The sequence below is a fragment of the Xiphophorus couchianus genome, chromosome 2 (genome assembly GCF_001444195.1).
Source record: "Xiphophorus couchianus chromosome 2, X_couchianus-1.0, whole genome shotgun sequence".
NCBI lineage: Eukaryota > Metazoa > Chordata > Actinopteri > Cyprinodontiformes > Poeciliidae > Xiphophorus > Xiphophorus couchianus.
The window spans coordinates 23,343,782-23,371,548 of NC_040229.1; the positions used below are offsets into that span (position 1 = coordinate 23,343,782).

General features: G+C 37.4%; 1 protein-coding gene across 2 annotated transcripts; it reads right to left on the bottom strand.

Annotated features, from left to right (window-relative positions):
• chka (choline kinase alpha) lies at positions 1-26,321 on the bottom strand. 2 transcript variants are annotated; one of them, XM_028034153.1, is made up of 12 exons: positions 25,799-26,321; positions 23,502-23,610; positions 20,715-20,768; positions 11,501-11,614; positions 8,325-8,458; positions 7,413-7,517; positions 6,976-7,034; positions 6,788-6,875; positions 3,577-3,685; positions 3,391-3,497; positions 3,210-3,291; positions 1-2,616 (listed from the first exon to the last, which is right to left on the bottom strand). In XM_028034153.1, the coding sequence occupies exons 1-12, from the start codon at positions 26,032-26,034 to the stop codon at positions 2,557-2,559; spliced, it is 1,257 nt and encodes a 418-aa protein (XP_027889954.1). In that variant the 5' UTR covers positions 26,035-26,321; the 3' UTR covers positions 1-2,556. The 2 variants fall into 2 exon arrangements, with proteins under 2 accessions (XP_027889954.1, XP_027889963.1); XM_028034162.1 differs by lacking the exon at positions 20,715-20,768.
• Positions 26,322-27,767: the final 1,446 nt, after the last annotated feature.

Consider the following 27,767-nt stretch of genomic DNA (forward strand, 5'->3'; position numbering starts at 1 on the left):
TCAATCGACGTTCGAATCTAGTTTTTAGCTCCAGGTGTAGTGATCAGTTGCTGTTATGCTTCACAGTGCTCAAAGGTTTTCACTACAATCACTGCAGCTTTTATATAGCTCGCATTTTTCATGATGCCCACCAAAGTATTCACTTATGATCAGATGAAGGAGAGGAATAAGGCAAAATGTATGCAGCGTAGATTAGTTAGTTTTGTCTGACAATGGGGCAGAAATCGGAAACCAAGCAGAAAATGACAGACGAAGTAAATGTTTCAATCTTGCATACACCAAGTTTGATGTATTTATTTTAAAAGCGTGCATGGTGGATTAATGGGATTGGACTTTAGACTAGTATTAGCAACTGTCAGCATGTGCCAAATAAGGAACTGTTCACAAAGTATGCTAATTTTTCATAGGAAATATTCTATGTTAGTATAGAGGTATAACAGAATAAAAACAGTGCTGTAGTGTGTCTCAACATTCAGGCTAATTATCTTTGTTATGATTAGCTTTTCCTTTATCCTTTATTAAATAGTCCAATTTAAAAAGCTGTTATCTTTAACTTGAGGAAAATTAAAGTTTTTATTAATTTGGTCAAATAGGTTAAAACTGCTTTAAATAGGAAAGTGGGGTGAGGGTTTTCCTGATTTTACAAAGCACAATTTGTGGATTGTTGGATGTATTTATTCAGTTTATAAAAACTAAAAAGTAGCTGTTCAGCCCTTTCCCTGATTAATCTGAAGTAGACTGAGTTTAGGAAACAGTCCAGTTTAAATTCTGTACTCAAGCACTGCAAAAAAAAATAGCTGAAATGTCCAATTTTGATTTTTTAATACGTCTGCAGATTTTGATGACTTAAAAAGAAAAATACTTATGGCTATAATACTAATTTCACAATATGATATGACAAATCAAAAATGTAAAAAAATTCATTTAGACATGAAGTAATACAGAAATCCTGTTAAGTATTTTTTTTTAATAAAACATCACATTTTTTATCCATTAAAAAACAAAATACGGAAATTAAGAATGGAAACAAACTTCAGCATTGTAGGAACCACGTTAAAGGGAGGCCCAGTGTGCAAATTAAACAGAAGGTATGAAAAACTACTAAACACAAGAGACTAAATATTGTATTTAACTGCAATACATATATAATTGGTGTTTGGCGTCCGTTGATTTAGTGCAGTGATTATATTTCTCCAGTTTCAACATTTGGATCCATGTCTATTACTCAACAGCATAATAGTTGAGGTAAACTTGAGAGACCGTTTGCCCTTTTCTGTTTTCATTTCTGTTATCAAATGCAGTACGATTTTTACCAAGACTGAAAACACAGATTATAATACAAGCTTGAATTTTTAACATGACCTAGGTCTCTAAATTGTAGAAATCTTTCAACTACCTCCTTGTCACAGTAATTATTTACGACGTTTACTTTAGTGATTTGTGCAAAACAGATTAGCTTTGATGCCTCGACTGCCAGTGTCATTACTCTGGATGAAGAGTACAATGCAGAGGCAGCGTGGTACCAGGCACTTGTGTCAACACACGAGTGACCAATCACCAAGAAACCATTATTAGAAATAAAGAAGCAACGCTCTATCTAAAGCCGTCTCTAGTATACAATTGTCAATGTGGCGTTTAGCAGCAATGTCCATAAAAACATGCTAAGGTATTTGGCTCAGTAAATTGTACAGAGATGTGTATCTATTGGTCACTTAAATAAAATAAAACACTTTAAACACTCCATACTTCTGCTTTAAAAAATATAAAGCCCAGTTGTGAGTATGATTAGTAAGGATGTCACAAAGACTCGGGCATAAGCACTGACGATTTTATGCCTTCGAGTATCATCTGGAGGAAGGTATTCACATCTTTAAAAAGTTCTGGTCTGACAATGACAAACACACCCAAATAAAAAAAAGGAAATCACAGCAAAAGTGTACAGAAAAATCTATAAATCAAGTCACAATTTCACCAACCCCTTCAGCCCATCATCAGTTAACAGGCTACTGGCACATTGAACGCTATATAATATATTATAATACACATAGTTAGCAACTGGCTGCCTCAGTGAGCAAAACTAGGCAGAGTAGTCTGCGTTTTGGTTCCTTCCCATAGAGCATCTCCATCAGAGAATGTTCTATACATACACATTGATGCAATGTTAACATTTCCGCTCTAGCAGTAACCCAAATCTGCCATTCACCTACTCAAATCCATCATCCATCATCCATCAGTATGGTCCAGCAGAAGCAGAGAGGACATCTGAGCGGCAAAGAAGGTTAGTAGAAGTCAGTGCCTTTTCTTTTTCAGTTGGCCTTTGTGTAGCTACATTGTAAACTTTGAGCTGCGATTGATTTGGAGGTGTAACTCAAGAGCCTAGCCATTGGATTAAGTTTTGGCTTTGGTCAACAAAACACCAACATGAGGCAGCAAAATCCCCTTTAAAGATGGGGAGAGTAGGTAAAGCGTGGATCTTTGAATCTTTTCTCAGCCTTTGTGTCCTCCTGCTGACATTTTGGCTCAATGTGTTGTCTAATCACCCAGTCACCTGCTGCATTAGGCGGCCCAGATCATCTTCTGCTGGAAGTAGGCGTCAAACCTGGCCTGGGCGTACTCCTGCAATACAATCAAGCGTTCATGAACACATGGCAATGAGTTTGACAGTGGTCTGAGTTTTTAACTTCTGTAGTTAAAAAGCTAAAATTAGTTTGCTTATTAATTTGTTTGTCCTGTGGGAATACAACACCAGTCCATCCCTGGTGTTTAGCAGCATTTTTGTGCCCAAATGGATCAAACTATTTTAATAATCCTTTGATTATGACAGAAAGAGTCCACAACATTTTTTCTGAAGCATATTGTGCTGTTAAAAATGTTAAAATTTTAGCAACATCAAGTGCAGTGGGATGCAATATTTTAGTTACTTTGATAAGGTGTTTTAAAAAAAAGTAGCATAGTTGATAACTCCTTTTTTTTTTTTTTTACATCAATCTGTTTGGATTCAAGGGTTTTAAATAACTGTTCACCACAAGATCATCACATCCTGTCCGGCTATCATGATAACCTGCTCTGATGGACTCTGTCCTCATCTCAACTCGAGGTGTTGACACAGTGCTTACTGCCATTTGCACATACAAACACACCAACGACAATGAAAAACACAAAATGTAGAGAAGCCAACTTTATCCCTGTACATAGAAGAAAAGGCTCACCAGGTATCCAAACTCAATGGTTGACAGTCTCGCTTGGATGATGGACCACAAGCCCCAAAAGAAGTGAGATGCAAGTGAGAACCTACCCACAGAAACAAACGCAGAGAAAGTTTTGCACTTCTTAGAAAAAACACTTTGAAAGTATTATCTTCATGCTAGTCAGGTTAGACATTAAACTGACCTGTTGACCTCCACATACAGCTCCTCTTTCAGCTTCATCTGGTGCTCTTCGCTCAGGTTGTCAAAGCCCTGGTCGGACTCTCGCAGGTAGCTCTCGATGAAGTGAAGCTGCCCACAAAAGACATTCGCATCAGTTAATCATCCGTCAAGAACAAAATGCACGAGGCATAAGCGAGCTGATATGGACCTGCTGGGCTTTTGAAGGGTAGTTCTGGGTATCAACTTTGAAGAAGGGAAACTCTTCGCAGGTGTAGTCATACATCCACTCACAGAAATGGTTGCCGATGTCAAAGCCTCTGCAACGGAAACAGACAGTGGAGTGATCTATGTGTTAATGCCTTTAGTTTCATTAATCAGGGTCATGATAAAGAATGGATTCCTCTTTGTTCTGTTTGTTTCTGTCTGAATGTTTGATTTAATTCAGTTTGGTTTATTTATAAAGTGCCAAGTTCACAAGAAATATATATTTATTTATAGGATATTTTGGTTCTATTTGAATTATTTACAGTTGTTGTTGAAATTGTTAATATCTCACTTTACTTCCTACTTTATAAAATCTCAGTGAACAACACACATAATATCTTTTCAATAATGTCTACACTATTTTGTGTCTGTATAACATCTACAAAAAGGTCTGCATTACAATTGAGACCACATGTTCTTTTTATTTTAGAAAATCCTCCTGTGTTTGATTTATTAAAAAAACACTTTACATTAGAGTATCAATAATAAATGTTCTCTACTTTCTGTTCTGTCTGCAGAAGCCTCTAAAACAGGCCAAGTAAACAAAGGCCCTTGTGTTGAAAGCACAAGGGCCTTGGTTTAATTAAAACATGTTTACACCAGTGCTTCCTTTTGTTTCTTCGTTGTGTTTGATGAAGAACCAGCCCCAAGTAGATTAAACCAACTCTTCTCCCATTCTCTAAAGCTTTGATAGCAGATTGTGTTTACTGCTGTAAGAGTCTTAAATGATCAGAAAATGTTCATTCTGAGCAGTTTTAATATCTCCTGATGTCTAGAACATTCTAAAAATAGAGAGGCATTTCTTTCTGACTTGCCTCATGAACTTTACTTGTGGCAAGTACAGTCATGTAAAACAGAAAGCTATGTGTCACAGTGGAACATCAAGTGCATCTTTTTCAGGCTACTGTCCTAAACAAATCTGGGCTTCATTATGCAAACCTTTAGAACCACTTTAGAACCACTTTTAGAAGATTTTAAATTTCTACAGAAATCTTTATCTGGATGACTTCTCAGTCAAGTTTCAGCAGCTGAGCCGAAGGCCACACATTTAATTCTGAAATATTTCACCTTAGTGACAGCAAGATGCCCGAGTCCTGTGGCCATGACACTTCCTCTTCTATGTTTGAGAGTTTGTCTGAGTCATTTCACCTGATGTGTCCTGTTTGGTTTGCTGCTGCTGCGCGTATTTGATTGGTCTAATCCAAACAAATAGACATTCTTTCATAACTCTTGTGCTTCATTTAGCTCCAGCTTTGTAAACATAAGCTGTACTGCAACAGAGAGTTTTTTTTTTCTATTTTTAATCACCAAGTTATTTACAAATATCTTTCTAACCATTCCCTGATTGATAAACAGCAAAAATTGCTTCTGTGTGATTATTTCTAATCTGTTTCCATCTTAACGTTTTGTCAAGACACCTGAATGACTCCAAGCTGTTGCTTACATGAAAGTGATAAAGCATACTGTCCAGCTAATGCTGCAACTTTCCGTTAATCCAACAGAGGGAGCAAAGGTGTATATAATTTTAAATATGATTGTAACAGTCCTGAAAATCAATTTTTCCAGAACTGCAAAGTAGATTATACTCTACTAAATACAATTTGCATGTGCATATGACAGATTTTTCAAAGTAATTTTCTAATGGTCAGAATGATTTGGGAAGTAACAGACAGTGGCCTCTTGTGTTGCAGTAGATATAATTTCCCACACATTTTATCAGGACTGTATTGTTTTCGTCTCAAAGTCTCCCTTGGCTCTGCTGGGAAGTGCCAAATGGGGCTGGTCTCCCCTTCTGCTGTCTTTTCGAGCCAATGCCTATCAGCCAAGACCTAAAAAAACCCAAACACCCCCCAGTAAGGGTCAGAGTGAGCGCAATGGTGGGCCAGCACCATGAGGTCATGTGTTTGCTGTGCAACATTTGCAGGGGATAGGCTGAAGTTTGGTGGGAGGAGGTGGGAGTTCCCTGTGATCTACTCCATTTCCCATAAATGAGCCACTGAGGAATTCACACACACACACACACACCCCAGTAGGTTTTTCTATCGTCACAAGGATTTCACATTGAATTCCATTAATTTTTCATTAACTTCTGTAGCGTGACCCAAAACCTAACCAGTACCAGTACATGCCAAACCCTAAAAAAATTTGTAAAAAAGTGCTCCTTTAGATTAACAGCAGTGTAAATCCACTGCACCATCATGCCTCAAAGTCACACTCAGGTCTTTCCATTTTCTCCATGCAGGGCACCCTTAGTAATCTGCAGAACGGTGATTACGTAACAGCTGCAGTGAGGCCGAGTTACAAGCGCCAGTCAACAAATATTGATGAAACTACAGTGCCTGATTTCTCTCTCCTACAGCTTCGCTGTCTCTGACTTTGGTTTTGTCCCTCTCTACAGCAGATTGCAAGCAGAGCTCATCTCATTTCCATTGGACAGAAGGTCAAATGGGAGGAGAGTTACTGGAAGGAGGATGGGTAATCGGAGATTTGCAGTTTGTAGAAAAAAAAAAGATTTTGTACCTTCGTTTCGCATAATTTTAGTTAAAGGGGCAGCGTTATATATTTTACAGGCACAGTGACACTTCACAGAACAATCGAGTGACTATTTTACCTTCAGTTGTAACAAGTATGTTGTATAAGTCAAAAAGGACGAATGGATGGTGTAATATTTTAACTTCCATGACAGTCTCGACAGTAAGCGACTTTTCTATATTTATGCTGTTTTTTCATTTTTTCTCCAAACAGAAACTAAGTTATTGACTTTATGTATTTCTTTCACATTTTACTTTATCATTATTCCCCACACTTTAAGGATGTAACATATCTAGTCCTAATGTACCAGTAACATAAGAGAAGTCTAAGTAAAATAAACAATACAGTCATCACTAAAGCACTCCACACAAAAGCAATGGGAGACAGATCAGATATGGTATTTTAGAGGAGTTTAAAGACATTTTCACTATTTATAGTGAGCTGTGTGACTGGCTTCAGTAAAGGAGAGTGAGTGGTGGAACCATGGAAAGTCAGAATGGCCAAGATTCATAATGCCGTTGAGAATTTAACATGATCATCACAGCATGCATTTATTCAGTCTTGTATTTATTTTTTATTTTTATTATTATTATTTGTTTTGCGTTATGTTGCTAATTTAGTACCTGTAGTTGTAGCTGCTGTATTCAAAGTCAATTAGCATCAGCTTCTGTTTGTCTGAGCTGTGGCGGCCCTTCAGGAGCAGGATGTTTCCTAAAAGTAACCCAAGAAGCAAAATTCAGTTCCTCTAAAAAGGACCAAAACAAACAGATACAGAGTAAAGATAAACATTGTGTGTTTAGGTGTGTTTTACCTTCTTGGCAGTCATTGTGGCAGAACACAACAGGGGAGTGTGTGGACTCCAGCAGGAACCTGTTCACACATAAAAAAGTAGAGCTGCTTCAATGCTAAGATGGTGAAATGTATATCCAGGGAAATTAACATCAAGTACCACCTTATGCTTAAGGTTCCCAATTTGTTTATCCAGGTGTTATTTAATCATCTGTTACTGAAAGCTTCAGGTCACTTTTCACTGATCATATGGCTGAAAAAAATTAACAGCCTGTTCACTTTGGTTTTAGATTTTAGAATCATGTTTGTTGAACAAAGAGTATTTGAATTATACTCTCATGTGCTTCTTAAATGTTTTGTTGCCCTTTTGCAACATTACATCAGGACGCATCATCAGTTAGCTCAGTTTTAAAGCTGTGCATCCACATGTTCCATAAATGTGTGATCTTGGTAGCTTACTTTAGCGTTCCCATCTCCTGTGGCAGGTTGTAGGCCAGCATGCTGTTGAAGCGGCGCAGATGGGACTCTCTGGTGAAGTTCAGCCTCATGACTTGGCTCAGGTACCTGGTGAAAAAATTAGCAGTTACTCCAAGACAGTTCATATCAAAAACTTTATTTGACTTGAAATACTTAGGCTAGACACTGATTTTAGATTGTTGAAGTGAGACTGGGCTCATACTGAAATTGTTGCTGGGATTTTGTGTTTTTGGTATAATCTTCATGATGTCATGATGTCAAAAACACAAATGTTTTAAGACATTTTGCCTGGCACTTGTCTACAAATTTGCAAGTGTATGCAAATTTGCATAATTGTAATCTATTTGACTTTTTATTTATTAGAATTGTGATACTTAAATGTTTGCATTAGTGCTTCCTGTGGGCAAAAATCCTTATTTCTGCAATAGCTTGCTCTGCGTAACAGGCATAATTTTCATTGGATGGGGACTGTTTTTTTTAGGATAGTTTAACAGTTTCCCTCACTGCAGTTTTCTCATTTTCCAATATGTATATGGAAAACTCATATTTTTTTGTTGATGTGGAAGTTTTCACATGAAAGGTCAAACTGCAGGATGACAGAATAAGAGAGATAAGAGCAAATTATAGGTGCCTACAAGAATGAGGTGAAACAACCTCATTCCTCTGAGGTTGTTCCACTCCTCAGAGGAATGAAACAACAGCCCTCATTCCCTCAAGCAGGCATAAAGCTGATGTAACGTAGCAGATGTTGTGAAAGCACTTCAAATATCTGATATATCAATAACTTATCAGCAGTACCACATGTTATCATGGAAAAAACCCTAGGTTACTGAATAACTAAACCTTTCAAAGGCCGATTAATTGAATGGTGACACAGAGGCCTGAGTGACTCACTTCTCCATGGTCCCAAACAGCCACTTTGGCTCCTTGTTGAAGGGCATCCTCATCCCGTGAAACCTGGCCATCTTCTGTGCCACCTCAGTGGAGATGCTGGGGTCGCTTAGCTCACAGGTGTCCAGTTTACGGCTCTGTAACGTCACAGTTTTTTCTATTACAACTGAATTCACCATGAAGACAACTATAACAGGATTTCCCCCAGTTTATTATAAGCGTTTACATCTCGCACACTGTCACTCAATACGTGCCTTGACATGCTTGGCTCTGTGTCTGCACTTGCAAATTGATGAAGTTAATCCAAATAAACCACTAGTCAATCGTTAACACATCTTTTTCATCTAGTATTCCTTGAAAATACGGAATTTGCTTTGAAAGTTAAAGACAAATCACAACCAGCAAATCACAATACAGCACCAAGCTGCAGATATTACTAAACAAAGAAAAGGTAATACAAGAAATACTTGAATTTTGTACCCTAATAATATGTAATTCAGCATACAAATACTTATCATTGTTCATTTTAGGTGATATTCCTTTTATTTTATTTTACTTTCAAATGCAACCAGGGCTGGCCCTAGGTTCTATAGGGTCTTGAGCAGAACATAATTTAGGAGCCCCATTGTCCTGTTAAAAACATCAGCACCACAAAACAGACTTGGTGGAATCTGAAGGAGCGGGACAGCTTAAGCTTAAAAGCAATCACTGATAATTGGTTATTATTTGCTGGGAGGTATTTGTGAACAAACCACGCTCAATCACAAAGATTTAGCTCATAGCATCATGATTGTTGACATGGTAATACAATAATCAAACTATTAAGGATATTATTTGCACTTTTACAGAGAAAACTTGCCAACTCCTTTAAATCTGAAATGTAAATGTTAAACAATTTAAACTATTGTACTTATTTAAGCTGAAACCATTCATTAATAATACTCCCATTCTCCATAGACATGTTAAAATTCTTGGTCTGTGTAAAATTTCAAGCCTTAATGGGGCCCTTGAAGATCTAAGCAACTGCTTAGTTTGCTGTTGCCTTGGGCCGGCTCTGAATGTGACCAGCATTACAAACTGTTTTAAGATCCACTCGCTAATTACTTAATTGGGATTTAAGTGAAGTGCAGAAATTACTGATATTCATTAAATTTTTTTTGTTTGCCTCTTTTTTAATACTTTGGTATGCTTGGTGTTTAAGGGTTGCCAATAATGTCTTCAAATAACATAACTAACATGTCATATTTTGAATATCCTGTCAACTTTTAACATTTTATAACACAAAAACACGTCAAGCTGCTGATGGACTTCCCATCCCACCAGGCTTTGCAAGTTTTCTGGGTGAAACCCTATTTAAGACATCCAAAATATTTCCCAGTAACAGAACATGGGGAAAAATAAATTAAAAGAGATCCATAAACTTTCAATCCTTTGAGTCGATCGACTATATTTCTGTCTTTGTGTACCTGTTTGTAGTTACTCTGATGTGAAGTCATCTGCTGCAGATGAACTGCTAGAACCTGAAACACTGCTTGTGTGTTTTTGTACGTTACAAGTTTTAGAATGATGTTGTTGGTTTAGCGCAGGACTGTAAATAGATTTCCAGTAAATGTCTAAACGAGAAAACACGCTTCCCTCGCAATGTCGGCTTTTTCCATTACAGATCAATGTTTTCCACGCTGAGTGAGCAACAATCAGCTTTGTTTTAAGCCATACCTCAAACTCAGTGAAGAAAAAACAATGACATCCATGTTAAATATCTGCTGGCGGTTTTGTTAACTCATTTTTGTGCTCAGTTATGAAAAAGAATCTCAGTCCATGCTTCTCCAGTGAGTTATTTATAAGATTATTTTTATATATAATATACTAAAGTTTTCATAGAAGCTAAAAAGTAAAACTGTCCTCTCATTTGACCTAAGCAACTTGTTGCGCCTGTGTCTTCTTCATAGTGTGTTGAAAACTGGAAATAGGACATCTTTCTTTGAACAATGGCAACATCTTCTTTTGCCAGAAAGCTATAATTGATGCTCTCCCTGCCTACTTTGTTAGTTTCTTGATAAGTTGACAGTTCCTCCATACCCGCTCCAATTTTAGATGATGAACTGAACAACTTTATCGCTGACCTGTTTGCTGTGTTCCTTGGCCTTCATGATGCTGTTTTAGTGTTCTAGTGAAGTTTATATATTAGTTTGGTGACTTCCAAAAGCAATTAGATGAATGCAATCACGTAAACGTATATAAAATAACTAAAATCATGTTTCATTTTCCACTTTGCAATTATCCCCTACTTTGTGTTAGTCTCTTTTACCATGAAATCTTCACATAATACATACATTTTTTGACAAGTGACAACATTTCGAATAGTTCAAGGGGTATCAGTACTTGGGCAACATGTTGAATTTGAACTTCTAAACTGGACATGTTTGAACAATGTTTTCTCTGTTGGCATTAAATGCAGCCAAAAAGAGAAGTTAAATCCTCTTCCTCCACCTGCCCTTTGCAACTTTACAGCTAATGCTAGAAATTGTCTTCTTATCAGCGTGTCAGATTCTTTCAATTCCCAGATTGTATCTAAGGGTGTGTTTATTCATACCTTTGCAGCTAAAATAGAGTAAGGCTATCCAGCATCGGTCCAGCTTACAAAGTCACAACATTCTCTAAAAACTTCACACAAGAGACGTTAGCATGTACACTGCACTCTAAACTTCAAAAGGAAACATTTTAGATCAAACTAAAGTAGCTCATTGTGTTATCATTGTTCACAGCAGAGCAATGAAACAAACACTGTGTGTTTGTCCTGCATTGAAATCAGCCTGTAGCATATTTTTCTTTCTATAAATTCAACTTGTGAAATGTGAAAGTACCTGAAATTATGGTTATGGCTTCTTGGTGACAGGAGACCTGCTGATGGACACATGTACAGTACAGACCAAACGTTTGGACACAACTGTGTGTCCAAACGTTTGGTCTGTACTGTACATCATAATTTTAAAGCCAGCCTTCCAGCTCAGCAATTTCTCATCATTTGTTTTTGAATTGACAAAAGAAGAGTATTCAGCTGGAATCTATCTGGAAGATTAATACCCCAAAATCTGGCTAATGTATTGGAAGTTCTTTTTTAATCCGTGTTTGAGACAATCACAGGGACTGTACATGCAAACAAAAGCATGTTGACTTACGGGGACATACTGCTCCAGGCGGCCCTGAGGGAAAATGCCGTAGAGTTTCGGACCCAGTTCCCTCTCAGCCAGGATGGCGAACATCACGCTCTCCAGAACCATGGCCTCTGCTCCCTGCAACAGACAACGTAAAACTCTTCACGTCTGGGAAAGGCTCACACCAACGATTATATTTTTTAATTCTATAACATAAGAGCAGCTCATTGCAATGTCACCAGGTGATTATGAAACCCATTCAAGTATAGACGTAGAACCAACCAATGGCAAACTGGTGAATTTTTCACAATGTGCCATAATTTTCTTCAGCTGAATAAAAATACAAGTAATTCTTTTGGACCTAAACAGGAACAATCAAGAGTCTTTAATAATCAGGATTATTAAAGTTAGAAACTCGTGATCAGGCTCAACATCTGGATGGACCCAGTCCTGAACCTTCTGAGACATATAAAGATAATTACAAAGTCAGCCTTCTATCAAATACGTTTCTAGGATTGAATAACAAATGTCCCAGTAATGTCATGATAAACTAATTCTGATTGATTTATGCAACAGTGTCTTCAGAGGTCTGCTAAGAAGTCAGACAACAGCTGCAGCTGATCCAGAATGCTGCTGCTCGTGTTCTCACTAAAACTAAGAAAATAAAGCACATCAGCCCAGTTCTAGACTTAAAAATATAATCCTTTTCTTAGTTTATAAATCATCAAATGGTTTTGCACCAAACGCAACAAAGATCTGTTTCTGTTTTATCGACCTTTCAGACCATTTAGGTGTTCTGGTTTACTTTGCATCCCAAAACCTAGAACCGCACATGGAGAAGAAACATTAATTTGATAATCTTCTAATCTGAAATAGATTGCCATAAAACTGCAAAAATGCTGAAACCTACAGTTCCTCCAAATCAAGGAAAAAATTATTTTTAGCGTTGTCTTTCACTAATAACTAAAACATCAATAATTTTAGTTTGTTTTCCAACTTCACATTATTTTCCTTTATTTTACCATTGCAATGTAATGTTTTTGTGTTTGTCTGTTGTTTTATGTTTTCATCATGTGAAACACTTTGACCCTCCTTATTTCTGAAATTTGCTGCACAAATATATTTGCCCTGCCTTCATCAAGTAAAATTGAGAGAAACAAATTGTGAATAGTTAAACATTTTTACATACTACAAAAGTTGCTTTAAAGGACCAGGATTTGATGAGTGACGTGTGAAATGCCAAAGCATTCCCAGGGTGATAGGCAGGCCTGAAAAAGGTTGTAAAGCAAGTTTTGGAGTGGGTAACATGGATGGGTGACTCTGAAGAAAACAAATGTGTTTGGGTTTGCTTGCCAGGGTGCAGAGGTGGATTAAACTCTCTCAGGACTTGGCAGTCTCGGAAGAGTAGTCGCTGTTGACGCTGCCCAAGCAGGAAGGATTGCTTAGTCTTGCTCAATCTATCTTGCAGATACATGCAGATACTATCATGCTGAGACTTCCAATCAAGAGTCCAGCAGGAGCTCAAGTTTAATAAAAAAAAAAAAAGTCTCACATTCCCACATGAGTAATGTTACTCTGTGGTACAGTGCCTTGACAAAGCATTCCATCAACTTTTACTTTTGTCAGACTGTTACTTGTTTAACTCTCGATCTATTCTGTAGAGACTTTGGCAGATTACTAAACCAAAAAAATTTAAATTTTCAAAATTACAAGTTGAACAGGTTTATGACTAAGGTTGGAACAGATTTGTCCTGTTGGAGAATACCTTTGACATTTCACACTGTATTTATTGATAGTCTATTAGCACGTAATGTACTGTGCAAAGTTTTCCTTTAAACCATAGATGCTTTTTTCACCCCAGTGCCTGACTCTGTTTTAAGAAAGGCATTGGGTATTGGAGTGAACACAACATGTTTGCCCCTATAATTCAGAACTACAAATAACTTATAAATATAACATATAAAAAAAAGGCTAATAAACTGAATGAACAAGAGGGGTGTCGCATACATTTTTAAAAGTTTCTTTTCTGACACTAGTGGCTGTTATTTGCATTAAATTAGACTGGAAATGGCTCAACAGAGAGGAGGGAAGACATACAGCAAATGTCTGAGCGTCAGGAGTCGAACCCCACATAGCCGTGTCTCCAGGCCCCAAACATTTTAGAACACAACCATTTTTTATTTGCCTCCTCCGATATTTAGTAGCCTGTCATAAACACACAATTTGATCCTATTTATTTGGCTGAATCTGTAGAAAATAACAAAGACAATCCTATTTAACAGTATGGACAGGACTTCAGCATGTTAATTTACATAAATTTCAATCCATTAAGCAATTAATCACTTTTTTTCCCATGTAAAAGTCCATAGCCGGCCCGGAACCTTGTCTTGATGTTCTGGTTCAGTCTTAACTCTGACACACAAGCGACGTCCACAAACAATAAAAATCAAATCCTCCAGTTGATCACTTCTCTTGATCAACTGGGGGATACATTTTGTTTCAAAACACAATCTGATAGATTGGGGGATGAGAAACAATTAAACATTTTTTTTATTAAAGAGTATTTTCTGAAGAACAATCAACAAAAAAGGGGCAGGGAAGACGAAAGATGGAAGTGTGTGTTTGTGTATGGGAATGCTGGTGGGAGAGGTGAAATATCTCTCCCACCACCCGACATCATTATTTATTAACATGATCTATGAAAGGTTGCCATGTGACATAGGAGGTGTCGACTTTGTCCTGCATCTCAAAAATGTTATATTTCCTAATTGGACATGTTTAATTATATCCTGTAGCAGGTTAAAATAAAATGGTGAGTTCTTTTGTTTCCAATTTATTAATTTCACCATGGGTCCTTAAAAATTACAAAATTCACCTAATCAATTTTGTAAAATGGATAAGACCATCCTTTTTGCAAAATTGCAGACTTGTAGGAACTTGAAAAAAATCTCACAGTTGGTCAGAAGGAGCAACGGTCCTTTGGATAAATCGACCTTGAAAAACGGTGTATCCCTTAAAGTTTCCATTGATTCTATGAGACTCCTGAAAGTGAAAGGTTTTTTGATTATTGGCCCATAATGAAGCCTGGGTGTGTATACATAATAATCTTACTGGTAATATAAAATTAGAGCCAAATCCAAACCTTGCCAGGGCCAAAAACAGACAATCCCACTCGACTCTGTCAAAGACCTTCTCCATATCTAATAAGAGTAGTAACTCTGTACCTTATCGATCAATATCTTGACTGTAGTTAATATTTAATAACCTCATATCAAATATATACCTATCTTTTATAAACCTGTTGGATCTTAGGATACAATAGTTTGGAGAGTTTCTTTTGAGTGTTGCCAAAATTTTAGCTGGGATCTTACAATCAATATTTAGTATATTTTATAGATCTATTCAATCCAGGATTTAAAAGGTTCCTGCCTATCTTATGGATAAGTGATATATTCGTTCATAAAATGATGGAGGAAAAGAGCCTTTAGTTAATGCTTCATCAAACACCTGTAGCGTAACAGGTGAAGTCTGGTCCTTAAGGCCTCTGTGGTATATCATCCAGGCATGGGGTTTATGAGTTTTGCAGTTTATATGCAGCTTTTTTTATTTTCTACATCTCAGTTTCTAACAGGCTCTTATATTGTGTACTAATTTGTGGGATGTTCTTCATTAATGCAATGATGTTCTTGGATTCAGAAGTGTACAGTTTAATGTAGAATCTGTCAAACATTTCATTGACGTCATCAAGGTCTGTGGTTAATTTGGTCCTAATTTGTAATAAAAAAATTATGATTATTTTATTAGCAGTTTTCCTAACATGTCTGTTTAACAGATGCAAAGTAAATAAATTGTTAGATATCATTATTTTTATCTGTTTTTACTGGAGCTTCGAGAGGTAGGAAAAAGAAATGCTACATATTGATACAACACTATTATGGAAGACAATGAAACACCAATAGTCATGCGTTTAGCTCTATGACTTGTGATCTTTGGCACATTAAAAAGGGGAATGTGTTTCACACAGTTTGTTCAGCAGGAAACCAGCTCAAGGAAAACATAACTACTCACTTTGCGCTCCCTGAGATGTTTGGGTCCAAACTGTGATGGACCTCTGAATAACAACACTGTTCTGAAGCACCAACACAGAAACTCAGCATTAAATGTACTGCTCCGAGAGGTTACTTGGATTTTGGTTTCTTATATGATAAGGCTTCAGGCCAAAAAAGGCAAATGTTCCAAATATATATATATATATATATTTTAAATGACAATGAAAGACTTTATCTTAGAGACTTTCTTTAAACTGTTGTATGTTCAGAGAGAGCATGGCATACACTTTGGTTATCATAGGAAGAGTTTAGATATATGTAAGGCACAGTGAATACATCTAAAATGACTCAATGTTTATGCAGAACAGATGATTCTGCAGCTCACCCTGTTTCCTTTGCTCAAACAATATTCCCTGCCTTACATAAGGCCTTATCTGCAGAATGCTGATCACATGCGCTTTCAAATCTCCAACGTGAATTATCCACATTACCATAATCATCTTGACACAAATACCGCCAGATGACAAACCAGCTGACAGGGAGTCTACATCCAAAGCACTTGTAAAGACTCCAGTGAATAAGCTCTCTCTACAGAAACTAAATCTAATATCTTCTGCTATTTTTACCAATGTTTTATACCAATGTCTAGCTAAGAGTGAAAGATTTCTGTAGGAGGAGCACCTCCTTTAATTTACATTAATTCTATGTCAGGCAAAAAGTTATTTAATGTCTTTATAAGCTAAGCTAATATTTAATATGTGTGTGATATTTTCTAAAGTCTTGAAAACAACCACATTAAAAAATTACATCCCTTTGTGTGAATGAATTTTGTTTACTGGGAGAAGCTGAGAATACTCCTCTCCTTTTCTTTTGAAACTTAATCTTACTACCACATTTGCCTCGCCATGTCTTCATTTTTCCAGTCCTGCTCTTAGATTTAAAAAATATATAATAATATAAAAATTATAAAAATCGATTTCTGTGCCTTGCAAAAGTATATTTAACTCTAGTTTTGCACATTTTGTCACATTGTAACCACACTCTTCATTGTATTTCATGGAATAGGCTAGAGTTAAATAATGAACCATTGTGAAGTGAAGGACAACAATTCACTTCACAAAAATTATGAGTAACTTTGTTAAATTTAAATCAATATTTGTTCATGTGCTTATTTTACATTTTATTGTGGCCTCTAAAGTTTCTTTGTGAAATATATGTATTTTTTTTCACAGTGCAGCTGTTTTTGAATATTCCCTGTTCATAGCTGAATTATTTAAAAACAAAAGTCTATTTAAAAGCAATTTCAGGAAATTACATTAAAAATGTAAGTTTAAATTAACAGCTATTTAATAGATCACATTTTGAGCAGACCTTTAACTTTGTGGATATCCACTAAGCCATTTGTTTTGGACTTTAGGAAGCAGCAAAGCCAGATTGACTGAACTCTGTTGCTCCCACATTGACTGTCTGTCTGATGCCACTACTATCCTCCGTCAACCTGTTTCATTTCCCCTGACCTATTTTCAACGTCAGCGTTGTTGGATTCATCTCACTTTCTCTTCATACGTTGAACCGTCAGCTAAGAATAAATTTGAGGCCACTGAGGCTTCTTGGCAAGTGTATTTCACAATTTCTAGCAAAGACCTTCCACCCACGCCTTCCTGAAGCTAGACCGGAAACACACGCTTCCTGTAGTATAGCTGGTATCCTCTGCTTGTGTCCCACTCATGTCATTCCCCCCCCCCCCCCCCCCCCAAACACACTGGGTCTGATGCAGGACTTTCTCCTACTCAGTGTTTTGATTACAAATTGTTACTCTGGACATGCTTCAGTGCTGCTTATCTGCTCTGAGGTATTTCACGGCTGGTCTTGGAAAGATGTCGCAGGTGCATCGAGGGCTGCCAATAGCTGCTGCTCTGACCTCAGTGCTTATCTCCCCCTACTGTGTGTGTAAATAAGCCAGTCATGGGGGTGGTACTAATGACCAGCCAAATCCTTCTGAACGGAGCAGGAATACAGTGACGCATTTTCTCCATTAATCTGTCAAAAGTAACCGCAACACTAACAAGAACTAAAATGAATACCTAACACATCTTATGTGAAAGGGCTCAATAACCTTTTGCTACCTATTAATAAGAGCAACATTTAAGTGGTTAAGAGCCTCCTTTGTTTACTATCATTAGCACAATCTCTCTGTGTCTCCATCCCTTGGGTTTTAAGAATGCATGTTAGAGGCTAATGTACCGCAGTGACGTCTTCCATGTCGCTCTAATCCAGATCGGATCTACCTTGACCAGACAGCATTGTTAGGAAAGCTGGACCTAGAAACTGACACAGGGTCAGTTCTGCATTAACCCGGATTAAAGTCGAATGAAGCCGCTGAGGTGAAGCAGTAATCTTTAAGGAAAGAATGCAGCGTGGTAATGACAGTTAACTGACTGATGACCTCAACATGACCACATGACCAAGAGTCATTGTTTGGCTTTCCGGGATGTAACTCGAAGGTCACAACCACATGATGTGTTGCAAGATCGAGCATTTTCCAGGTCAGTGGATCTGAGTGTCTGCATAAAGGAAAGGTCCTGTTGTAAATGTTGCCTTTACTAGGAGCTTGACTCAGTGGTTCATGGAATCATCCTGATGGTGGAGTTTGTGTAAGGTATAAACAATCATCATATACTAACCCTGATATAAACTGTGAATTCAGTCTACATTTTTAGAGCAGTGTTTCCCAACCCTTGTCCTCAAGACTCACTGCCCTGCATGTTTTAGGTATTTCCTTGCTTCAGTCCAGCTGATTTCAATTGATGACTGATTAACAGGCGTTTGTTGAACTGCAATCAGCTGAATCAGGCACATTAAAGCAGGGAAACCTCTAAAACATGTAGGACAGTGTGCCTTGAGGACCAGGGTTGGGAAACACTGTTTTAGAGAATAGTATTAAGCTCTATATGAGTTTGTGTGAATAATATCCATGCATCATAAACCCTTTACTAATTTAGATCTTCAAAGTTTTAAATACACAAGGTGTGTCTGCTGAGATGCTGAATTGGATCACATATGTTGGAACTGGGTTGCATTGAAGCCTTTGAAGGCAACAATAGTTAATAATATACAGAGACATGGAAAAGCAAAACATATTAAGGCTCAGGCAAATCCTGCACAATTGCCTATTTTAAAGAAAATGACTAATGCAAAAAAAGGTCTTATTTCTTTGTATAGAAAATGATTTTTTTGGTTGATATCTCTTTTCTCTTAGGTCCTGTCAGGTTGCTGAATTTGTCTTGTATTTTTGAAGGCAAGACTTTAAAATAATGTTTATAAACTTGTTATATTTTAGGCTTCTTTTTTTCCCACTTCCCTCATTTTTTTGCACATACAGCACAATATTCTGTCAGCCAATAACAAGAATTTAACAGACTTCAAAATAACCATAATTCCCACATTGTCTATGCTTATGGTAAAAAAAAAATTGTGATTAGATCCCCTTATTTTTATTTAAAACTTAGTAGTCAAAACAATAAGTTCTATAAGTCAGGAAAAGAGTATCCTGCTTTGCTGTATGTGTGCTCTTCGTTTGAAGGTAGAAAACTTCGCCACTATGTTGTCCGACAGAGTGAACCTTTTGGACAACATAGCCAACATGACTGTCACAGCTAAGTTGGCTTTGTGCTTTGAAATGAAGCACAACTCCATTGTTTAGGATTTAACTGGTTGAAACAGAGCGGGGGAAAACAATGGGATGGATCAAAAACATTTCTCAACTTTGTTTTTAAGAGTCATGCCGTGCCAGGATGAAAGAGAAGCAGGCAGGAGGTTAATCTATTGTCAACTTACAGTGCCTTGTGAAAGTCTTCCCTCCCCCTTAATGCAACATACCATCATGAAGTGCATGACTGTGAAGTGGAAGGAAATGCTGTATGGAACTGTCTTTTTCCCCATTTATAGTGCCACACCTAGACTTTTTACCCAAGGTACCCAGAAATGAAAACCACCAAAAGCCCCGACACAAAACACTTGTTCCTTTCTCAAGTGTTTTGCTGACTTAGTTATTTTCAGTATCTAGTTAACTTCTCATTAACTCTGAGCAGTTCATCTTGTTCCTGAAGAGGAAGAACATCCCCAAAGCATGATACTAAGCATGATTCACATTGCATCTTCACATTTTTTTTTTTGTTACATTTTGGTCTTTTCTTAGCAGAGCACTTTGTTCAACTTTTCATGCTTCTTATCTTATGAATGTTGACCTAGCTCCAAATCGAGTTTGTTCACAGTACAGTTCCTATTTTCATTTGATAGTTTGAAAAAAGCTCTGTAAAATGGAAAAAGCTTGAGTTGTTGTTTTATAATCTAATCCTTCTTTACGCTTTTCCAGAACGTCTCTGAGTTGTCTGCTGCGTTCCTTTGTCTTCATCATGCTGCTTGCTCACTAATTTTCAAAAAAACCCCAAAAAACTAAAGCCTTCCAAAAAAAAGCCTTATTCTGGGATTAAATTATACGCAAGCTGACTCTACAAAAAGACTTCAGAAAGCAGTGGGTGGCACGATATTTTATTTCTTGGTAGCAGAATAACGGAGATGAATACAAATGTGCACAACACTTTCAGATTTTTCTGTGCAAAACTTACTAAAAAAGCATGTGCCATTTTCCTTTCACTTCACAATTATGAGTTACTATGTCAGTCTATCACAGGGGAATGAAACTCCAGTGCTCGAGTGCCAGTTTCATGCAACGTCCTGATGGTCCCTGCTTCAACACCACTGAATCAAATGAGTAGTTAATGATCAGGCCTTGGCCTTCGACTGGCGTTTCAGACATCTGGTTTATTATATAAAGGCCCAATAAAATGCATTGGAGTTTGTGGTTGAAATGTGATTTAAAAAAAGGGCATCAACGTATTAGCGTAAGTTCAAGATATCCACTGATTTCCCTGTGAATCCCTCTAAATATTTGGCTTTGACTTGCGAGCAAAAAAAAAAGTAAATTCAAAGGGATTAAAACAGTTTATGGATGTGTGAACATCCAGTTTATGGATGTTCCCTGGAACATCCAGTTCCAGTGAACATCCAGCCTCTCCTAGGATGTTCCAGGAGAGGCTGGAACATCCTAGTGCGGGTTGCTCTGTTGTAAACCATCTTTTGAGGGCAGAGAAACAAAATGTACGGCAGCACCAACATCAGTTACTTACTTGGAAGTGATTCTCTTTGTTTGACTGTCGGGAGTCCCCTTTATTACAGGACATCTATCAACAAGAGAAAAAGGAAAGAACTATCCATGAATAAAGGCGAAGCCAAACATGCAGCATCATCAACTAAAAGCCCTGACCACCCCTACAGTACGAACAGTACAGTATGAGTTCGAACACACACCAAGTCTTTAAGACGTTAAACAGCTCATCTTTTTTTCTTGCTATCCTTTTACACATCTGGATTGACGTGAAGCTGACATCAGCCCAGAGAGAAACGAGTGCCAAATGTTTACTGTCACCAATTTAACCTTCTTCTAGGCCAGAGTTGCATGTCTTCACTGCTGAGAAACCCTGTCTCCAATGCGGTCAAAGCTGGTTTAATCATTAGTAGCTGGGCACTTAAACATGGGCGTCTGTCTTCTTTAATCATATTAGCTTTTTGATTAGATGCCGCTAATTCCTGCTGTGAGAAAGCAGAGAAGGCTGCGGTTACCTTGGTGAAGGACGCAGTGGTTCAGCTCGTTCAGACATCCCGAGCAATAAACACTGTTTACGCACCCATTAGTAATTACACAGACTCAAGTCAATAACTTAATGCAGCTCTCATTAAGTCAGCGGTTAATGTGAGCTGGGGTATAAATTGCCTTGAAAGGCAGCCGACATATTTGTCTTGGGCGGTTTTTTAATTTATTTTTACTTTGTTTTATTGCAAACAGTGTTTGTTTTTTTTTTTTTTCTACAAATCAGAAAATGCCAGCAGGTCACTAGTCAATGTTGTCCTGACGTCTCAAAGTCCTTCAGCCTTTATCATTTATCCTCTGAAATCATTGCGACTGACTGGAGTTTATCTCTGCAGGAGTTTTCTCACCAGCATCCGTGCTACAAGACGAGTCTGGCATTATGAGTCTGTGGACTCAGCATGTAACCGTGTCGGGCGAGAATATAGTCGTGGGAAAAAGTTTCCATTACTGTCAATACAATCACTGGGTTAACTAAGAACATCCTGTTTCTTTCATAGGAGCAAATAGGTAAAGCTGATTAACTGGACTGAATGACTGGGTAACAAACAAGAGTGACCGCTCCATGAAAACTGGAGTTTTATTAATTTGAAATCCATCAGCTGACAGTTGTTTGCAGTTTCAATGTATGCATTATTACAGCTTAAATGAACTGCAATATTTGATTTTGCTATGATATTTCACATGGTATGATATTTAACATGCATTAAAACTCTGTTTACTAATAACTAATGTAGCTTGTTGGATGAACTTTCACTTTCATACCTGATTAGTGACTGAGATGTTAAAGCTTATAGAGGGTGATGATGATTTTAAAAAGTATTGCAATACTAGAGACTGAAATTTTATTTTTTACTAATATTGAGCAGCCCTATTGAAAACCATTTAAGATGGTGGCTGATCCTCCAGTTAGTGATTACACCAGCAAATGCCACCCTTCGCACCCCAAAGCCACGCTGTGCAAAGCTCAGAAAAATTGTAAAAGATTTTTGCAGACTTTCCGGGCCTCAGTTAGCAAGTTAAATGTTAAAGTTAATAAAACAATTATAGCTTGTTTGGATAAAAGCTTTAGCATTCAGATTAGCAAAGTTTGTCTTGGGTACCAGGATCAGTATCTTTGAGACAGACGAGACGTGTTAGAGGTATTTCACAGCACCATCTTTGCAGAAGAGGAAATGAAACTTAACTGTCCTAAAACAACTTATGCTAACTCCAAAACCCGGAGGAGGAGCAATGATTATTTGGTCTTGCTTTGGAGTCACAGGAGCAGGGCAGCTTGCAGTAGGTGTCCTAACAATGAGCTCCTCAAATTATTGTAGAGGAAAGTCTGAGATAATCTGTCGGAGAGCAAAAGCTTTACCCAAGGAAGAAGACTTGTTCAATTGATTGTAGTAAAAAATTCCCCCGCCCCTCAATTTTATGTTGACCTTTCATTTTTCACATGACTGCGTTCATATTTCATAGCTTTATTTTTCCAGTGACTGTAAATCGCACAAGATGTAAAGCATTTGGAAGCTAGATCGTTCTTTCTTTAGCTGAGGGATCTGCTGACGTGCAGGCATTGCCAAAATCTCCACTCTGTCCCCTACTTAAAAAAATTAAGCTGACATCTTCAAAAGTAGAAATCACAAGGCAGGGATTTAGAGAAGGGGAGGGAAAAAGATTCAGCTTGCAGCTTTTTGTTTTCCCTCCACCCTGTGTCTTCCTGGCGCTGTGCTACATGAGTGTGTGTTACATCTTTATATTAGGCTGAGATTTCAGAGATCTCATACTGTACCGTGTTTTTTGGTGGGTTCACCTGGGAACAAGAGTGCCCAAGGCACGCTCCTTTGGGAAGCCTACGGCAAAGAACACATGCATGTACAGCCATGGGGGTACATCACTATGTACAACAATGGCTAACACGCACACACACACACGCACACCCACACACGTGAAGGCATAACTACTACACATGCATGCATACTCTAACATAGGCATATGAGCTACAGGCGCACACACAACAGTAACCTTTGATGGTGGCACTGACACATCACACTGACCCCTGTTACATGAGTCATCTCTGAGATAAAGGCAAACAGTTTGACGATTTTACTTCAAAGAGGATTTAGGTATGTATTCTACATTTCGGTTCTTAATTGTGTGTAAAAAAAAGAAAAGAAAAAACAACTAAAAACACTGACAGGGAACTACTTTCTTAGTTTTACAACCTGGTGAGGAGTCTGACCTACTTTTTGGCTTATGGTTGACAGACTGAAACAACTCCCACCTGCAGGATGGCCCCATAGAGGCGCAGCAGGATGCTCCTCGGCTCGTCCCCGACCGAGCCTAGGGAGTCGGGGAGGCTGCACAAAAAGAGCTTGTTGCTCAGACCACCTCTGGAGAAAAAAAAAAAAAAAAACAAGACATGGAATGAGTGTGACAGTAGTGAACATAGTATACAACGTTCATGTTTTCTTCAGGTTCTGATAAAGCCTCAGAGCAGCTTCTGCTTATGTTTAATGCATAGGCGTAAATCCCGGGGGCCTCGGGGAGGTTTATATAAGGCCCAGTGCTTTAAGCGCTACGTTTAAATTATGATTCTCCCCAGATATTCATTTCTATCTACTTGTTGGTTCTCAGCCATCCAGGACATGGCAAAACTAAAAAAGGCTTAAAAATAAAGCAACTTAACAAGTTATAATTTAAATAGGCCATAACTTGTATTGGGAGCCATTTCAATAAATCAATGTTTATGAGAAATTTTATTAAGAGCAGTTACTCATTAAAGCTTTTGTGTTTAGAACCTTAAAGTTTTGTAAAGGTGTAGCAGAGATTAGATCAGTGAGACTGAACAAGACTCATATCTAAGCAATATCTGAATTTTAGTTTTACTGCTTAGCAGGTTGCTTACTGAGAAAAACACGTGTTTCATGTGCATTACTGGTCATTTTTGTTCTGCAGCTTTAATGTGGTTTAAAATCTTTTTAAACCACATTTTACCTTACATTTCACTGTAACTTTGCCGAAATTTTCCTGTTTATGGTCCCCCCCAATAATGAGATGGGATTTACGCCCTTACTTTAATGTGACCAGTTCAAACAGTATTAGCTCCTGAGCTGCAGTAGATATCCAGACCGAGCCTGGTCTGGCTCGGTCTGGATAGTCGTAGCCTGGCTCTAATATTCAAAATCCAAATAAATAGAAGCTGTTTTTGAACAACAGATCAACAGAAACCCACACATTTCCTGTGTGAGACAGAAGGAGAGCAGCAACTTGTTTTATCAGGATATAGTGAAGACAGAAGTGTGCGCTGGCATTACTTCAACTTATGTATAAATGTGCAACTCTGGCTCAGCAAGTCAAGGCCTGTTTGACGCTGTAGACAAAACAGAGAGGAACATCTTTATCGATTTCCCCAAGAAATAGTTCAAGATTGACATCTGGAACTTCCAAAAAGAGCATAAATATTGAATTCGGACCCTAATTTTTTAAAAAAATCCTAAATTACTCCTGTTTTTCTCTAAATGTTGTTCTTTGGAGTAAATATTTGTCTCTAAATCTGCAAATGCAGCCTAATATCTCTTCAAATTAAAGATTTAAACTAAAATTAGATAAAAATAAAGAAAACAAGAGTAAAGAAAAGGAAACAGTATTAGGTTGCTGTGAAATTCTTGTGAATAAATAGTAAAGAAGACCACTGATCAAGAACCAAGTACCTTAGGTATAACATGTAGCACTCATCTTCTGGTAAAAAATAAAGATGATCAGTTTTATTGAATTAAGCATCCTTAAGTCAACATCTGAACCAGTTTAACAAAAAACTGTCAGAAATGTTCATCTTAAGCCTCCAAATCAGGTATTGCTTTTAGATTCAAATCAACATTTAAGCTTAAATTTTTGCAGAATGTATTTAAACCTGATTCCATCCAAACTTTACCATTCAACTCTTCTTAGAAAGAACTGAAAAACTCGTCTCTCAATAGCAACATCTAAAAGCACATTTGAGGTTAAATAAGACTTACTGAATGACTAGTTTTACTGAATTAAACACCTGAAATTTACAATTTACATCTGCATAACTTTTCAAAAAAATTACCTAAACGTCACATCCGGTACTTTCAAACGTGGCATCATTTTTTTTTCCTATCTAGCTTTATATTAAACAGTGTTGGGTAGTAGGACCGACATTTCGGCAAAGCATGCAGCTTTTCTGTTCTCCACCAAAACCTGCTCAACACTGTGAGAATGAACAGCGAAAATAAACCTTCCACTCCTACAAAAATCCAGCCAGCAAATATAGGACGTTGCTGCTCTTAGCCTATACTAGAATATACAAAAATACAAAAATAACAGTATTTAAAGAATATCTGGAAGGATCAATTACAGTGATTCACCTTACTAAATTAACCAGATGCATTCAGTCATTTCCAATAAATTAAGAAGCTTAGCATCACCACATCACATGGCTGTTCTGACTCATTATTATTGGTTTGAGTCTGACTTCATCTTTTCACACAATGGATCAACAGAACCGCTGGTCTCTATCACGCCTATTACACATGCAGAGTGTGGACGCATTGTAACCTTATGATGGTGATCTCGAAGTCCTCCTCGGCCAGTCCTTTCCAGGCTCCGTGCAGAAACTCCCTGCACCACAAATAAGCCTTGCGGCGGGTCTCCAGGTCCGGCTGTTCGGGGCGGACAAGCTCCCTGGAGTCCTCCTGGGTGTCGGGCTGGACATGCAGAGCGTTCGCGGTCACTAGGAGGCCCAGCGACATAGAAGGGGAAGACGAAACCCCGTTGATAAATTTGGTTTTCATGTTTGTTTATTTATATATATATTTTTTTTCTATCAAGAAGCAAGCAAGAAAAAAAACCTCCCCCGCAGTCTCCACGTTTTGGATTGTGTCGCAGGTGGATTTAATTCGGTTATTTCACGAAATGTTCGTGAAAAGCAACGCTCTATTTTTAGTATTCAATATTGCTGTTTGCTGTAGTGTCGATTTTAAAATGTTAAAGAACGCAAATATCCGCGATAAACGACGAACCCGAGCCTTAAACCGCAGAGACTGAAACGAGGATGAGGGATGCGCAGACTATCAGAGAAAGGGGCGGGGCGCGGAGGGAGGAAAAGGACCCGCCCGTCCTGCTCTCTGATTGGTTTAATCAGAACCACAACAAATCTGGCGATGCGTTCAAAGAGTATGGGACATGTAGAAAAATTAGTGGAACGGTTTCTTCGATTTCTTGCCTTAAAAATAATGATAGGACAATAAAATATAGACAAAGTCACATAAAAATGTTAAATCACTTGATGAAAAAAGTAAACAATTTTGTTTTAATGTATTTTTGCCTCATACCAAACTTTTAGCATCTATCCAGGTTCACAGTGGCACTCAAAATGCTCTATAGGGTCTTACAAACACTTGCTAATTAATAAAAATCAATAATTTGATCAATATTAAAAATAATCATTTGCATATTTTGAAAAATATATATATCGTCAGTGAGCTGGTTTATCTAATTTATCAGTATAACTTCGGGGTAGATGACAAAGGCCGAGTCTATTCACTAAAGACTTTTAGAAGACATTTCTAATAGTCTTTCCGTGATCAACCAAATTGTCCACTGAAAGGAAACATTAATGGCAAAGTTTGTAAACTAGGCCATTCAAAGCGTATCTAAAAATGTAAATCTTCAAGTAAAAATTAACAGCTAGAACCAGCCAACAACCTTAATTCATTTCATTAATGAAACTTTTATAAATATATATATATTTAACAAAATACAATTGAAACTGAAATGAAACTTTTATAAATATATATATATATTTAACAAAATACAATTGAAACTGAAATGAAACTTTTATAAATATATATATATTTAACAAAATACAATTGAAACTGAAATGAAACTTTTATAAATATATATAGATATATATATATATATATTTAACAAAATACAATTGTATTTCTTGTTTATATTTCTTAATTTCTCATAGAATATGAAATATTTATAATTATTCAGATACCAAAACAAGAAAAAATAACGCTTTTGACCTGTTATGTGGATTCTGTGACGCACTTTCTATTCTCTGATATTTTCAATGAGTCTCTGAATGCAACACAAACACGTGTCGCATTTCTGTCTCGTTTCTCACGTAGCACAAAAATCCCCCAACAAATCCTCCAGCATCACCAAAACCATGCGGTAGTGTAACATTCATAATTCCTGCAACACAGGGAAGCAGAAAACCACAACATGATAACCAAAGAAGCACTGAACGAAGGCAATTCCAGGATTTATTTACTTACTTCCACAGTTGTCACAAAATAGGAAGTGCTCTCTCTAAAGCTTAATGTTTCTCAACAGTATGCATTCTATGCACAGTTGTAAATTTAAAATATATGGAAGAATTTTAGCTTATAACTTTAAGAGTTCATTGCTGCATTTTAGTTTTGCCAGCAATTTTTTGACGTAAAATATTCCCTCAGTTTACCAGCTGTCAAGATATAAAAAGAAAGAAAGGCAAGGCACCTTTTAAGTTTATCAC